Below are 16242 nucleotides of genomic sequence, written 5' to 3'. Positions count from 1 at the left end.
CCCGGTTCTCAGCTGGTCAAAGCAGCCAGCCTGACTCCCAGCTGTTTAGCAATGAGCAAGTCTCAGGTCAGCTGCACAGCTCCAAGGCAATCTGCCCTGGGTCCTTCTAGGAGCTCCCCTGGCCGCCCTACTCTGGCCGAGCTCCGGCAGCACCTCAGCAGAGCAGTGCAGCGCTTGGACTCACCTGCTGGTTCGTGGGGCGGGGCGGTGCCTCCCCCTCGATGCTGTCAGCGCTGCCGTCCGCGGCATCGTCCCGTCCAGGCTGACCTAGCAGAGACACCAGGCCATGAAGCATTCAGAGCGAGAACAACCCAGGCTCTTCCAGTCTCATCAGAGTTCCCACTAGCCCAGCCACTCTGCAGGCACCCAGTGTGGGGAATGCCGCCAAGGCCTCACAGTGGCTAGAAACAGAGGACTGAGCCAGGCCAGCTGCTCCCGCCCTGGGACATGGCCCCACTCCCTCCCTGCGCCAGGCACCCCCATACGGCTCTGGAGGCCACTGGGAAAGCCCTCCCAGCCGGAGCTGCACACGCTGCAGGGAAGTCTACCTGCACTCCCCAGCAACCTGCGCCCCATGGTGCCCTCTGAAACAGCCAGTCACCAGCAAGCTAGGTCCAATTCCTGGCTTCCCAGAGACTCAGGGCCATGGGTCTTTCTGCAGAAGATGCCCTGTGCACACTCCTGCCCTTTCCAAGCAAGCAAAAGCTGCAAGCACCCCCCCGCCCCGCCCACACACAATGCCATGTACGAGGCACATTCCCGCCCAGCTCCCTGCAGTTCCCCCCATGCCTGGATGGCTTCTCCTTGCTGCAGGAAGCCTGAGAGGGAAAGCATGCAGCTCCCAAGCTGGGTTCCCTGTAAGCTGCGTGGCCACGACACCACACAGCAGCCTATTTTGCGTCATGCAGGCACTCGGGGAACCTGCCCAGGGACCCGCTGTGGCTGGGGGAGGGGCGCCCCTCCCCTGGCCCCAACCTAGCCCGACCCCCAACTTGCCATGGCCGGGGCAGCTCTCCAGCCCCAACTATGCCACGGCCTGGACCTGCCACAGCCGGTGGCCTCCTACCCTGGACCAAACGCAGCTGGGGCAGCACGGCCCAGATCCATCCACGACTGGGGCAGTGTGTTGCAGCCCGGATCCCACTGCAGCTGGGGCAGCACAGTGCGAACCTAGGTGGCCATGCCCAGATCCAGCCACGATGGCCCAGAGCGGACCTGTCGCAGGGCGCCCCTCCCTGAACCTAGCCCCGGCTGGACCTGCGGGGATTGGGGGAGGGGCGCCTATTCTGCAGCCCCAGTCCTAAAGCTGCCGCAGCGGGGAGAGGTGCCTCCCCTCCCCCGCCTCCCCCCAACCCAGGTGCTGTTGCGGGGAGACAGGGCTAGGGGGAGTCCTCTCTCCCTGCTGTAGCCCCAGAGCACCCTCCTGCACCTCAAACTCCTCATCCCCAGCCCCACTCCAGAGCCCATACCCCCAGCTGGAGCCCTCACACCCCAGCACCCCACCCTCTGCCCCAGCCCTGACCCCTCCCACACTCCGAATCCCTCGGCCTCACCCCCACCACATGAATTCTGTTATGGAGTCGCACATCACCTCCATATTGGTGCACATAACAAAATTCGTTCTGCACATGGGTGGGAAAAATTAGAGGGAACCCTGCTCCCAAGGCCCTGGGGAGGGTGCTAGACAGGCAAGGACTCCAGTGTAGCATGTGCTGCAGACCCAGGGACACTGCACGGCCTTGTTACTGTGCAACGACAAGCAGAATAAAACTGCAGGTTCCACCGATCGGCCAAGAGGGGTCTGGTCCAAAAGGGAGAGGGGAAGTGATGAATAGGGGACCCAATGGGAACCCAACCAAACGACCTTTGCAATAACCCTCTGGGTCAGGACTGGAACTGTCAGGTGCTACTGCAGTACTGATGGATTATAATAATTGTGTTACAAGCTCTCGCTCCCTGATGCCCTCACCCCTAACAGCTCACCGCACAGCCAAGGGCTTCTCTCAGCCTCTGGGCACTCTTCTGCCCAACAGCGCCAAGCCTCACAACCACCAAGGCTCCGGCAGACTCTGCTCTGCCTGTCAATTGTGGTTCCTGACACCAGCTGCCCAGAGCTTGGCAAGACCCATCAGGACAGGAAGGAAAAAGCCAGGAACTGACAAGTCACCGGCTGATTCCAGGGCTGCAAGGAGCCCAGCAATAGGCCATTGCTGGGAGTGAACGTCTTAGGGAGGTTTGGAGTCAGCCACAGGAAACAGCAGCGCTGGGCCTGATCCTCAACCGGTGCAGATCAGCACGACTCCACTGCCTTTGACAGATCAACACCGACTCCCATGTGCCGTGGACCTGGCTCCGCCTGCTCCAATATCAGCAGCAAAGAGGGAGAGTGAACCTCACAGGAAGCCATCCTCAAACACCGGCCATGGCTGGCTAGCGATCCCAGCAGATACCCAACCACCTGAGCATCAGCACTGCACGCTGTCCGTCGCCCCCAGGCTGGATCGCCCATGTTTAGTGCCAACAGCGCTGAGGGCAGAGCGCTGGAGGGGAGGGCTGTCCTTGCCATGCGGTGGCAGGGCTCTCCTCCCTCCACAGGCTGGCAGAGCGAAGTGCTGGCAGCAGAGCATGGTATGGTTGCTCTGCTTTAGTCCTGTTGGCTCAGCCAGAGCCAGGATGCCTCTGGCCTATCCCAGGGTCACAGCAGCCCCAGTTTCTCATGGGGTATCACTGCCAGCGGGGCAGGATCCTCAGTCTCCCCCAGTCCCTGACTGTTTCTCAAGTTACAAGGTGGGGAGCCCCAGTTTCTTATATCAGACTCTCACTCAGCAGGGGTCACTCCCGGCTGCTCCTGGGGTCCTTGCTTTTGGAGAGGGGGGTGCAGCTGCTCCAAGGTTGGCTGGAGACAGTTGTGCCCCTCACTCACCTGCCCTTCTTAGCCCCTCCTGCCCACCCAGCAGAGTCCCCAGCTTCTCAGGGGGTCACACACAAGAGCTGGTCCAGGGGCTGAACACACAGGGTAGTCCCCAGGCTCTGACCCCCCTGGCTCTCGGCATGGGTGCAGGGAGGTGGCCCCAGATTCTCCTATGGATTGTGAGGAGAGGGCAACAGCTGCTTCCACCTCCAGAACCGGGAGGTCAGACATGGGGCAGTGCTCAGCCCCGCACCAGAGAGGGTGCTGGGGGAAAACCCCTGGTCTGTCCCACAAGGGGGGGGGACCAGGGCTTTATCTGAGCCTAGTTGGGGGATATGTTAATGGGAGAGGAGACCCTGTGGTCTGGGCGAAGGTTGACTGCCCTGCCCTCTGCGCGTGAAGCACTGCGGCTATGGGGAGTAGCCTGTTGGGCAGCAGGGTAGAGCCACCCCCAGTTGCTGGAGCAGGGTGGGACGCAGTTATGTCTGCTGACCACGGCATGCCAAGCGCTCTCCAGCCCTTCCCACTCCCACAGGACCAGAGCTGGCCAGTGGGCTGCCAAGTCTGGGATCCACCCTCTGCCATTAAAGCAATACCAGGGATTCAGGGGAAGGCAACGCCTCTCACACAGCACCTGGCTAATTGTCAGTGCCACACACGGTGAGAACTGCTGCCTGGCCTCGGCAGAAAAACTGATGCCTTGAAGCATGAGATTTGATTACATTTATTTTAGCTCCTTGTCCATAAACTCAGATTCTAGACTCTGACCTACAGGCAGTGAATTCAGAAACTGTGTGAACAGAGCTTTTCTTTGCTCTGAATTTAACGCCACTTAAGCAGGAAAACTCCCTGGTTCTTGCAATGTGAGTCAGAATGAGCAGAGGGACCAGTCAAGCTTCTAAACTTCCCTTCACGAGGTTCAGTATCTCAATCGAGTCTCCTCCAACATAGGCAGCAGGTTTGTATAATTTTTGGTGGGGCCCAAAATGGTGGTGCCCCCCGCTCCCGCCTTGTAAGCCGATATAAAATGAAGCTACAACGCGTCAGCGCCACAAGATTACAAGGGTCAATTAAAAGTGGAAAGTCAGAAGCAGCACTTGCCTACTTCAATATACAGTATTATATTTTGTTGCACCTGTTGTGATGAAGTGGGAATGTTCTTAATATTTTCTCTGAATACTGTGTGGGTGCCTCAGTTTCCCCTTCAAGATGCCAACTGAAGGTGTTGGGGACAAAGAGATCAGGTGGCCTCCTTGTCCAGAAGAGACACAGAGGCCAGAGGAGGGAGTGTCAGTTTGGAGCTGGCTGGGGAAATGGGGAGAGACCCAGAACTTGGTTCTGGGCTCCCCACCCCCCAAGATGGACCTGACCGAGGGGTTCTGTTTTCTGTACCAACAAGTTCTGTTTAAACTGTGTTCCCGTCATCTAATAAACCACCTGTTTTGCTGTCTGGCTGAGAGTCACATCTGACTGCGGAGTTGGGGTGCAGGGACCTCTGGTTGCCCCAGGACCCGCCTGGGCAGACTCGCTGTGGAAAGTGCATGGTGTGGAAGGGCTGAATGCTCTGAGGTCAGACCCAGGAAGGTGTAAGCTTCTTTCCCTGGAGACAGTATGCTCCAAGAGAGGAGGCTCCCCCAGAGTCCTGACTGGCTTTGTATGGAGTTGTTCCAAAGCATCACAGCATCCCCTTCCACACCATGCACTTCCCAGAAGTCTGCACAGGCACTGACACTCCCTCCTCCGGCCTTTGTGTCTTTTCCAGGCATTAGGAGGCCACCCGATCTCTCTGTTCTCCAACACCTTCAGTTGGCACCTTGCAGGAGAGTGGCCCAGGCCATCAGTTACCAGGAGACAGGGTTTCAGCCATTCTCTGTGCAGACAGCTCACACTGTCCCTCTAGGGCTCTACAACAATCACACCCCCTTATCCCACCATCTAGATCCTTGAGAAATGCAAAGAGGAAACTGAGGCACCCACACAGTATTCAGAGAAAACATTAAGAACATTCCCACTTTGTAACACCTGTATACGACTAGTTATATACTTTAAAGGGGTGTAAAATAGTCAAGTATCGTGCTAAACAAAATGATACTCCAAACTGACCACCAAATTTAAGTTGCACGTTTTTCCCCTCAGGTGAGGGTTCTGGGGTGGGGCTGGGGATGAGGGGTTCACAGTGCAGGTCGTGCTCGGTGCTGGGGGTGCAGGCTTTGGGGTGGGGCAGGGCTGAGGATGAGGAACTTGGGGTGCAGACAGGCTGCCCCAGGGCTAGGGCCAGAGAGGACTCCCCATCACCACCACTGGCAGCAGCAAGCTCCAGGGGAGGGACCCCTCCGCTCCTCCCTGCCCCCCACAGCACACTCACTCTGCACCACAGTCACTGCACATGCTCCTAGGGCCCCTCTCAGGTCCAGAAAGCTCACTCACCTCCTCTACGATGGGTACTAGGGGTGTTGCCATCACAGGTGGCCTTCCATGTTGCTGCCCCTCACCATAACTTCACTGTGGATGGGGCTGCCCCTTGCCCAGCATGGGGCAGAAGTGGGGTCTGCACGGTGATGGCTATGGGGCGGGGGAGCAGGGACGGGTGTCATAAAATTCACCCAAGCCCCAGCTGCTCAGGTAGGTCTATGAACCCCCTCCCCCATCTGCCCTGTGGTGGGTGGGTGCTGGAGGGGAGGGGCACTGCCTTCACATATGGCTTCCTGCCTCCCTGACCCCTGCTGCAGGCTACAGCCTGCTGCCCCTCACCGTAGCTTCACTGGGGGACGGTGGGAGGGGATGGCATGGGGCTGCCCCTTCCCCAGCGTTGGGCAGGAGTGGGGGTGGGGGCTGGGGCTGGGGGGGAATCATAGGGTCAAACACTCACAGAAGCCCCAGCAGCTGCTAAGGTGAGTGATGTCCGTCTCCTGGGCGGAAGTCCCCTTGCGTCTCCTCCAGGTAGGGGCAGGGGAGGGGAGGGGAGGAGGAGAGGGCTGCCGAGCACGGCAGGGCCCCCTCCACTCCCCTCCCTCTCCCCCTCCGAGGTGCTACAGCAACAGCAGCTTGCACTGCTGTTATGCTGTAGCCCTTAGGCACAGCAGCAGCAGCGGCAAGGGAGAGAGACACGTTTCCTGCGTTCAGGCAGGGAAGCTCCGGGGCGGGGAAGGGGGAAGCTCCAGCCCTGGCGGCGGCGGCAGCGCTCCAAGCAGGGGAGAAACCAACCTAGCTCCAAACATTGGTGGAGCAGAGCCCCTGCTTGGGAATATTCCTGGGGCTAAAGCCCCAGGAGCCCATATAAGTCGGCGCCCATGTCCTCCAAGCCTCCCTTTTCTCCCCATCGAGCCTTCTTTGCAGCCCATCTTGGGATGGGCACCATTTCAGTTAATTTTTGCTTACAAGTCTATCAAAGCTGAGCCCAGTTCTGTCCCTCTTTCAAGGTCCTCATGCATCCTAGCTAACTATACACTGGCCAGGTGCTCTCTGGAGCCACCTCCAACAGCTTCTCCATCGCTATCCTCAGAGGATCCCACCAATTCAGAGACTATCAATAGAGCTGAAAAATCCAGTCTATTGTTGCTAATGTGCCTTGCCAGGCACTTCCCTTCTGCCTTCTAGTGTCATTAGCGAACTCCCCGAACTTAACTGCTCTGCTGCCTTCTCCAATCAGTCTATTTCAACGGCTTGCACTCCTTTGCTCCTACTAGAGTTACGGTTGCAAAAGTTTCCACAGATCTTCCTATTTTCACATGCCCAGAACTTTCTGCATCAGCCATTCTCCATGCTGATGGAGAAATCCTGGCTCTGCTGAACTCAAAACTTACTTCAACAGCATCAAGATTGCATTGCACCATTGGTCTCGGCACTGGGCTATCCTCTCCCCCATTTTTTAATGTGGGCAGAGCCCCTTAGGGAGTTTTTCCATATATGAGTGTAAGTAAAATACACTTTTTGGACTTCAAGGCAAACGTAAGAACAGACGTAGCGGTTCAGACCACATGTCCATCTAGCCCAGTATCCTGTCTTCCAATGCTGCCCAGTGCCAGATGCTACTGAGGGAGTGAACAGAACAGGGCAATTTATCAAGTGATCCATGCCCAGTCATCCAGTCCCAGTTTCTGGTAGGCAGGTTTAGGGATTATTTAGGGAAAATTCAGATGGCTCTTGTTTGAAGCAGAGCTTCAGCAGCCAGTGCTGAGCACTGTCCAGTTGAGGATGGACTTGCCATGTATTCTGGATAGGCCAAATATTTCACAGACAGCCTAATTTAGAAATGCTAGAGAGGCTTTATTACAAAATACTCAATGCTATTTTTATCCTTCCATGCTAAGGTGCTTGACTCAGGCCTGCTGCCCTCTGCACTAACCAGCCTTCTTGTTTGGAGGGGCCCATACACAGCAGGACAGACACCCAGGAAGGGGCATATGGGTGCCAGTGCGTTTAAGGTGTCTCCCCCCAGCTCTGACTTATGCAGTCTCTCTCAGCTGGCTGTGGGCTGCTGTGCAGATCAAACTTGTCTGAGCTCAGAGCATTCTGACCACCACACCCCCTCTAGCTCCTCGCACACCACTAGGCTAGGGGATGAGAGGGGACAGCAAAGATCCATATGCTGGCCCTGCACTGGGGGAATCCCCTGGGGGCTCCCCCCCCACACACACCTTCAGATGCCCATGTCCCACTGGAGTGGCACACAGGAGCTGTAGCAGCCAGGGCCCTGAACCTGTCCCAGGATTCCTGCTGCTGTCTAAGTGGAGCCATGAGGGACCATCTCCTTTCTGTTCCATCACAGTCATATAGGCAGTGCCTATTCTCACTGGTGCTTTTCAGCCATTTCAGATACAAACCTGTCTGTCTGCCCACTCGAGTCCCCCTCTCTTTTCTGGCATTACACTTTCCCCATGGCTCACTCCCATGAAATAGGCAAGTCTCTGGTTAGTTTGCCCAAGATGCATTAGAGTTGCATTTTCCAGATCAAGTCTTTGTTTAAAATGGTCTGTGTGCCATTCTAACAGCTCTAAGAGCAGCTGATTTGCACATGGCCTGCCAGTAAAGTACCACTGCAAATTTCAAGGTCATTTCCTGCTAGTCCAGCTCATTCATAAAACCAGCCCTAACACTGATCCCTGCAGCACCCTACTAGGAACCAGGGGCGGCTCCAGGCCCCAGCGCGCCAAGCGCATGCTTGGGGCGGCATGCCGCGGGGGGCACTCTGCCGGTCACCGGGAGGGCGGCAGGCGGCTCCGGTGGACCTCCCTCAGGCATGCCTGCGGAGGGTCCGCTGCTCCCGCTGCTCCGGTGGTCCACCAAAGCCGTGGGACCAGCGGACCCCGGGAGCCGCCTGCCGCCCTCCCGGCGACCAGCAGAGCGCCCCCAGTGGCATGCCGCCCTGCTTGGGGCAGTGAAATGTCTAGAGCCGCCCCTGCTAGGAACCACCTCCCAGCCCCAGCTGCTGCCGTTTCTACCTTTTGGTTCTCTCGGTGCTAGGGTCCAACTCATGCCAGCTACTCCAGTTTAGAGGTGGTTGTTACCAGCAGGACTCTGCTGCAGTTTCTTTGAGCAGTGAGAACTCTCTCTCTCCCTCTCATACCCATACAAGTACAGCCTGCTGCAGTCTACCTGGGGTATTGGACATCTCGAAACAAAGCGCTATACTGGCATTCTGAGGATTCATTGCTTGAAATCCCCTCTGCTGCTTATTGCTCTTGGTTCCAATATCCCTTCCATCTTTACAGATCTTTTTCCTCTTAATATTTGGTCCAACATTTTGCTAAGGAAAGAAGTTGCACTTACCAGCTGGTAATTGGCAGGGCTGCTCTCCTTTCCTGACTTGAAGATTGGACCCATACTGGTTTTTCTCCCATGCTTGTTCAAAGAGTTAGCCATGATTCAGTAAATTTGTTAATTTGCCTATTAGTCTAGGATACAGGTGACTTGGACTCACTGGCATATTCTGCAAAGCATTCCCTCTCTGCTCTGCAGCGATCACTAATTATCAGAAGGGTTTCCTTTAACACCTAACGGGCCAAACAAGTTTACATAGTGAGATTTTAAAAAGCAGTTTCCTAGCCCCAACATTTTCCTACCCTTTCTCAATACTTACTCTAATTTATTTGCCCCACTAGTGTATTAGCAAAGCCCTCTTTTGGCTAGCCTGGCATTGCTCTGCCCCTCTGCAAGCCGTGAACAAGCCCCACCCAGAGTCTCTTGGAACTTCACATCCTGGAGCAGCCCTTTGCAAAGCTGGGGCGGCACGTCGTGTTCCTTGCACTCTCCTGCATGGGGTAGAGCATCGTTTGCACTCGGTGCGAGATCTGCCAGGTTCCCCTTCAGCACAGGTTAAGTTATGACTCCTGCCATTGTGCTGGGCTTGCTGGATGCTGCTGTTTCTCCATGTTTGCTCCCCTGCCCGGCCGCACTCAGGGAGCCTGATCCTCCCCAGGGCCCTCCTCCAGCCAAACCTGCGAGAAAGAGCCTCTCACCGTTCCCCTCCCATTGCTCCATCAGGTGGCGGGGCTCCCGCTATGGGAGGAGCCAGCTGGGCATGTCTCCCACCTCGGCAGATCCCAGATGATCCACTGGGAGCCCTGTTCCCAGCTCCCAGTCCCTAGGTGAATGGCTCTGAGGCAGCTGCATTATCAGGGTCTCCCCAATAATTTGCTCTGGGACCCCCCCAGCAGGTGGGGAGCATACAAGGCCCTCAGTGTATTCTCCCTGGCTCCTGGGCCTTAGGAAAAGGTGAAAGCTCTCCGCACCTCAGCACATTTCAGGATCAAGCCTCACTGTGAATATTCATATCTTCACACATCATTCCCTTCTGCCCCTCAGCCAATACCAGCCAGCCCTGATGATTTACTGCACCCAAGCTTCCCCTGGCTGCTCCAGAAACTCCTCTTTAGAGGCTTCAGTCTTTGGCAAGGCCACACTGGGATGATTTTCACCATCATTGTCTGAAGAGTCATGCCAATAAATCCATCTAATTGCGATGTTTCCCCTATTTCCACAGCCCTTGGGAACATGGGGTCCCGCACCCAGGCAGCCTGCTGGCTTCCTACTACTAGGACAGCTGTTTCTGGAGAAGAGCAAAGGGGCAGTATCCTGCTGCTTGGGCTAGCGAGGTGCTAGTTTGGCCACACTCTTAGAGCAACCTCAATGCTCTCCTAAGCTGCTCCCCACTGTCCAGATCCTCCAGGGGCCACTCAGTAGCCAGGAATAGCTGGAGGGGAGGGATAGCTCAGTGGTTTGAGCATTGACCTGCTAAACCCAGGGTTGTGAGCTCAATCCTTGAGGGGGCTATTTAGAGATCTGGGGCAAAAATCTGTCTGGGGATTGGTCCTGCTTTGAGCAGGGGGTTGGACTAGATGACCTCCTGAGGTCCCTTCCAGCCCTGATATTCTATGAATGTGCTGCTTTGGTCACACCCCCTTTAGCATGTCACATGGGAGGGGGGCTGCAAGAGGGCACCTGACTGAGCTGCTACATGGGTTCTCTGCACATTGGGTTTTCCTCCTGCACAAAAGGGAATGCCCAGGTAGACAACTAAACCAGCTTTATGAGGCTACAGCAGGGAGTCAGGCCCATCGCTTTTACTGGCTTTCCTGTGCTTCCGCAAACTCCTGCACCTCTGCTACAGTGTCTTAGCTAGCCTCCCCACAGAGCTCACCACCTATCTGGCAGGCACCAATACGGGGGTCTAAAAAGCAGGCAGACAGGGTATCAAATTGCTTTGCAAAACCTTGCCCCGCTGAGACTGCACTTGTAGCACCTAACAGAAGAGGACTTAGAGCGGTAGCAGCAAAAGGCCTGTTCTGCTCCCATCAGTGTCAAAGGCAGCAGGAGCAGGCCCAGTTTTGTGATTTCCCTCATCTCTTAACATATTCGGACCCTTGGAGCAGTTTCAGCTGGTGCACAGCAACGCAGCTCCCCTGAGAGCAATGGGGCTGCACGGGGGCACACCAGCCAAGCTGGCCCCTTGTTGCTACCGCACCTGGGAAGCCTGCAGTGCACCAGTTGTGTCCTTCTGAAATGAATAGTCAGCAGGTTTAAAACAAACAATAGGAAGTATTTTTTCCCACACAACACACAGTCAACCTGTGGACCTTTGCCAGAGGATGCTGTGAAGGCCAAGACTATAACAGGGTTCAAAAAAGAACTAGATAAGTTAATGGAGGGTAGGTCCATCAATGGCTATTAGCCAGGATGGGCAGGGATGGTGTCTCTAGCCTCTGTTTGCCAGAGGCTGGGAATGGGCAACAGGGGATGGATCACCTGATGATTGTCTGTTCTGTTCATTCCCTCTGGGGCACCTGGCATTGGCCACTGGTGGAAGACAGGATACTGGGCTAGATGGACCTTTGGTCTGATGCAATATGGCTGTTCTTATGTTCTGGCCCCTGGGATTTTTAAAGCAATAGAATCCAGTCCTTGGTCATCTCCAGTATGGAGTGATCTTTCCATACCATGTACGGCTCCTTTTTATACAGCACAGCTTGTCCTCTCCAGCAGCCTAATCTAGCTCTCTCACACAGCCAGGAGACAGGGTCACCCAACAGCATGAGATGCTCACAACACTGACCTCCTCTTACCAAGCCACGTATTTCAGCTGGTTCAGTTGAAGTTTTAAGCTTCCAGCATTAACATAAAGACACTTCCTACCGAATATTGCCACCACCTTAGTCTGAGCCCCACTGAGTTGCAACCCTCCTTTTGGGGGAGGGGATGGCTGGGGACACCAATGCTTGTCTCAGAACATCCTTCAGATTCACACTCTCTGACACACACACGCTGAGACCCACACATACTCTAGGGAGTGCTGCTTGGTTGGGACCCTGCTCTTATTTAGCTCATCCATGAATGATGAGGGAAGAGCAAACAGAGTTGTGATAGACCGCCCCCAGATGACAGCGACGAGCAGGGATGTGGCCTACGCTCCAGAGGAAACAGAAATCACTCAAAAGCTCCCTTCCAAGGTTAGAAACATGGTCAGGCAATAACACAAGGAGAGTCAGCTCTGAAAAATGAAAAACAAAAGACAGCTGGAAGGGAGAAAAGTATCCAATGGGAACACAAGGCTGAGACAGGATGAGTGTGCAATGGGATGGGGCTGCAAAGGAAAACCCAATGGGATTAGGAGCTGCATGTGCAGAGCAGGGAGGTATGGGACCCTGGTGTGTGTGAAACTAGCCTATTGTGTTTGACAGAAAGTGGTGAGTCATTAACAGGCAATCATCGGACAGAGCTACTGAGAAGTGGAGCAAGGAGAAAAGGAATGCAGCTGAGCAGGGTGCTGGGGATGTCACTGCAGCTGGGACTGCCCAGGGCCGCCCAGAGGGGGGGGCAGAGGGGGCAATTTGCCCCGGGCCCCGGGCGGGCCCCCAAGAGAACAGCGGGGGCTCCCGCCTCCGCCCCTCTCCTGGAGCCTCAGCACATCAAGCGCCGAGTCTCCGCCGGGGCCCCTGAGCCCCGCCCTGCTCCGAGCCGCGTGGTGAGGGGGCGGGGCTGGGAGCTCCGGGCTGAGCTCAGCTCCCTCTGCTGGGCCCGGAGCTCCCAGCCCCGCCCCCTCACCACGCGGCTCTGAGCGGGGCAGAGCTCAGGCCCCGCTGGCCACACGCTGCGGCTGAGCTCAGCTCCCTCTGCTGGGCCCGGAGCTCCCAGCCCCGCCCCCTCACCACACGGCTCTGAGCGGGGCAGAGCTCAGGCCCCGCCGGCCACACACTGCGGCTGTTCCGGCGAGGCACTGAGACTCCGGGTGAGGAGGGAGCCGGGGGTAAGAGGCTGGGGGCGGGGCGGGGAGGAAGTGGGACCCGCCGCCGAAGTGCAGCCCGGTCTTCGGCGGTAATTCAGCAGCGGGGGGCCCCTTCCGTTCCGGAACCCGCCGCCGAAGTGCCCCTATGACCCGCGGTGGGGGCCCCCCGCCGCCGAATTACCGCCGAAGACCGGGCTGCACTTCAGCGGCGGGTCCCGCTTCGGCGGTAATTCGGCGGCGGGGGACCCCGCCGCGGGTCTTCGGGGCACTTCGGCGGCGGGTCCCGGAACGGAAGGGCCCCCCGCCGCCGAAGACCGGGCCCCCGGAATCCTCTGGGCGGCCCTGGGACTGCCTAATGCCCAGCATAACTGGGCCTGAGCCTGCCATAAAGGATTCTTTGTAGCAGAAGAGCCCAATATGCACCGCTTCTCTTTAGGTGACAAAAAAAGAGGGAACTTGGTAGGAGTCTACCAACACCTGAAGGGTGCAAACAGCCTGCAGAAAGGGGAATTATCCAGGCCAGGGAAGGGGAAGGAGCAACAGTTTTTAAAAAAAGGAAAATTGAAACAATCGGGAAGACAGGCCTGCCAGGGCAATCTGTCCTTAGACCATGGAATAGACTTACTGGGGCAGCAGCTCCATCACTGTTGGGATTTATACTGGCCTGGCCAAAGCAGTGATGCTACATCACAGGAAAACTCCAGAGAGAAGGTGGAAGTGGATGGGCTAAAAATAACCTACCAGGTAACTGTTAGGTCACATTATTTGGACCCTTCTGGCCTTGGAATCTATGAATTTCTCCATATCTGGGCCTAATTCCCTCTGCCTTGCACCAGTGTAGCAAGTGTAAACGCTGCTATTCTGAGTGGAAAGCGTAGTACCCCCACTTTGGCTGGCACAAGAGACTCTAAGATCAGTCTGTACTGCTAGTGGTGGCTACAGGTAACACACACAGACTCTCTTTTAACAAGGAGATCTCTCTCGGCCTGTGGGTCAGCTAGTCAATGGACTGGCCATTTATTTGCAGCTACAAAGGAATGTTTAGACTCCACCGTCTATCTTTGCAATGGCTTTTGGGATAACCTGGGAACCAGGCCTGGCACAAGCATTGCCCCTCGGCACAGCTAGAGGCCTGCATACTCTGCTCCCCGCTGCCCTCAGGAGGTCACTGTTGGTGGCCGACAATTCAATTTTTGATCCAAAAAAATGGGGAAGGATCAGAAGATTGGAGAAAAGCAAACACTCCACCATGTGCCCCCAAGGAAAGAAAAGGGATCTGGCCATTCTCCTTCCGTACCCTGACAGTAAAATAATGGAGCATGGGGGAAACCATTACACATCTCACAGCTATCGGAATCATGAGCAAACAGGAACCAAGATTTTGCCACGCAAAGCTGAGTGCTTTTTTCACTTGGCTCAGTGGCTGAAGGGGATGCAGCAGATGCGCTATATTTGGACTTTATAAAGCATGCAATACTATCTCACATCACCATACTCTTACAACTGAAGTCAGCTTTGGTATAAATACTAGTATGTGGACAGAAAGTGCTCAGAAGGGCCAGCCAGAAAGGCTAATGACACAGGTTATGCTAACCCACATAATAGCAGTCAGTGCAGGACGGAGGGTGCAATGGGGTGCTGCAGGGACTAGTCTTAGCTACAGCCTATCTTTATTGATGCTGGGAATGGGGGCACACAAATGAAATTCAGATGAAACTAAAATGGGGGCGGGTCAGGAGGGAAACGTACTCCAGGCAGAAAATACAAGGTTCAGAGGATTGATGACCTAGTGGCTAGGGGACTAGCCCAGACGGAGAAAACCCTAGTCCAGTCCCCTGCTCTGCATCAGACTTCCTGCATAACCTTGGGCAAGTCACTTAATCACTGTCAGTTCCCCAGCTGCAGAATAGGGCTAAGAGCACTGCCCGAGCTCCAAGGGAGTTATGAGGACAACTGCTAAAAGGGTTTGTAAAAAATCATTTACATAGAGCTTGGAAAGAACTAAGCTAACATCTGGGGGAAACAGTCCAAACCCCAGCTCCAGGGTGTGCTGGTAGGCCAGGATGCTGAAGGAAGCAAATCAGACACAAGGCTGCAGCATGACAAAACTGGAAAAAGAAAACAATGCAGTGACGGCTCAGGGCTGCATATGTAAAAGCATCATCACATCACCTGTCCATTAGGCCATGCCAATATGACTTCACTCTGTTCTAGGCAAGTTACCAGATATTGATGAAGTGGCGAGAGAGTCAGTTCAGAGAAGGGTGACAGAGTTAGCAGGGTAATGGACTGATGAAGAAAGATTAAAAGAGCTAAATCTGCCTGGGATGGCTAAGGGGGAATACAACATTAACATCCGCAGGGTGTAAGCAGCACAGAGAGAGCGTGTGTGATACACAGATGTAACTAGGAGTGGTGGGATAAAATTAAGAAAGGGGAAATCTAGATTAAATATTAAGAGAAACTTCCTTGCAATGAAATGTATTAGGCTGCAAAAGCAGCCCCCAGAGTAGTAGTGGAATGGCTATCAATCAGCACATTCAAACAGTAGCAAACACGCATTGGAAAAGTCCTGAATTGGCCAGGGGGAGATGGCCTGGACACACCTAGCCAGGGCTTTTCCATCCTTGCCTAGGACTCAAGGGTGGAAAGCACACAGGCGGGAAGAGGGTTAAAACACATGAATGGTTTGGTCTCCTCCTGACAGAAGCGTGAGAACTGCTCTATCCCTTCTACGTGGCAGTGTGCAGGGAACGAGGACACCGAAGGGAACTGCAGCTCCTCAGCCCAGGTTGCTCTGCCATCCCAGCTTGAGGCCTCATGTTATTGCCCACTGTTGAGAGGATGGTCCACATAAGCACATGTAAGAGACGCAGTGGGTGGCTAAGTGATGTACTGGATCTAGTCCCACCCATGCTCACAGAGAATGTAAGAAGTGGTAGATTTCCCCTCTGCCACTGAAAGGATGGCTGCTGAAAAGCTGGTGCAGGAAATCCCTGCTGGGTTGGCTCGCCTGGTTTACGGCAGTGGGAATACCGTTATGAAAGAGAAACGGCGGGCCTGGAATAGACATTGCACTCATGAATGGAAATGCCCACTTGCAAAACAGCATAGAGCCACATATGCCCAGAGAGGTCCTGCAGCCTGACCTCAAGTGTTCAAAGCAGCACAAGGAACGAGGGTCTACTCGTCACGGACTGGAGGGGCATGCACAAGCTGAGAACACGAAACAGACTCATCATGGCCCATGCCCTGAGAGGAACACGCCCTGCCAGGTCAGACTGGACTTTGTCACCTCAAACGGCTCTTAGCCTCAGCCTTTTGTCCTGAGAGGTTGGAAACTCTTTCCTTTTGAAAAAAAAAAAACAGGAGTACTTGTGGCACCTTAAAGACTAACAAATTTATTTTAGCATGAGCTTTCGTGAGCTGCAGAAGTGAGCTGCAGCTCACGAAAGCTCATGCTAAAATAAATTTGTTAGTCTTTAAGGTGCCACAAGTACTCCTGTTTTTTTTGCGGATACAGACTAACACGGCTGCTACTCTGAAACCTGTCTTTCCTTTTGCTGCACAGAGGAGCTTGCTGATGATTACAACCCATCGGGACAAAGCT

At 55.0% G+C, this 16242-nt stretch overlaps 1 protein-coding gene across 17 annotated transcripts in view; it reads right to left on the bottom strand.

The window, feature by feature from the left end:
* LOC120370264 (myomegalin-like) overlaps positions 1-16242 on the bottom strand; it is a 163678-nt gene that overhangs the window by 38946 nt on the left and 108490 nt on the right. For all 17 annotated transcript variants that reach the window (XM_039484680.1, XM_039484685.1, XM_039484688.1 and 14 more), the window contains one exon: positions 185-267. In XM_039484680.1, the coding sequence (XP_039340614.1) occupies positions 185-267 (83 nt within the window). The remainder of the gene's footprint in view (positions 1-184; positions 268-16242) is intronic.

This window comes from Mauremys reevesii, linkage group 8 (assembly GCF_016161935.1).
Source record: "Mauremys reevesii isolate NIE-2019 linkage group 8, ASM1616193v1, whole genome shotgun sequence".
NCBI lineage: Eukaryota > Metazoa > Chordata > Testudines > Geoemydidae > Mauremys > Mauremys reevesii.
This window is presented reverse-complemented; position numbering and strand designations above follow the sequence as displayed.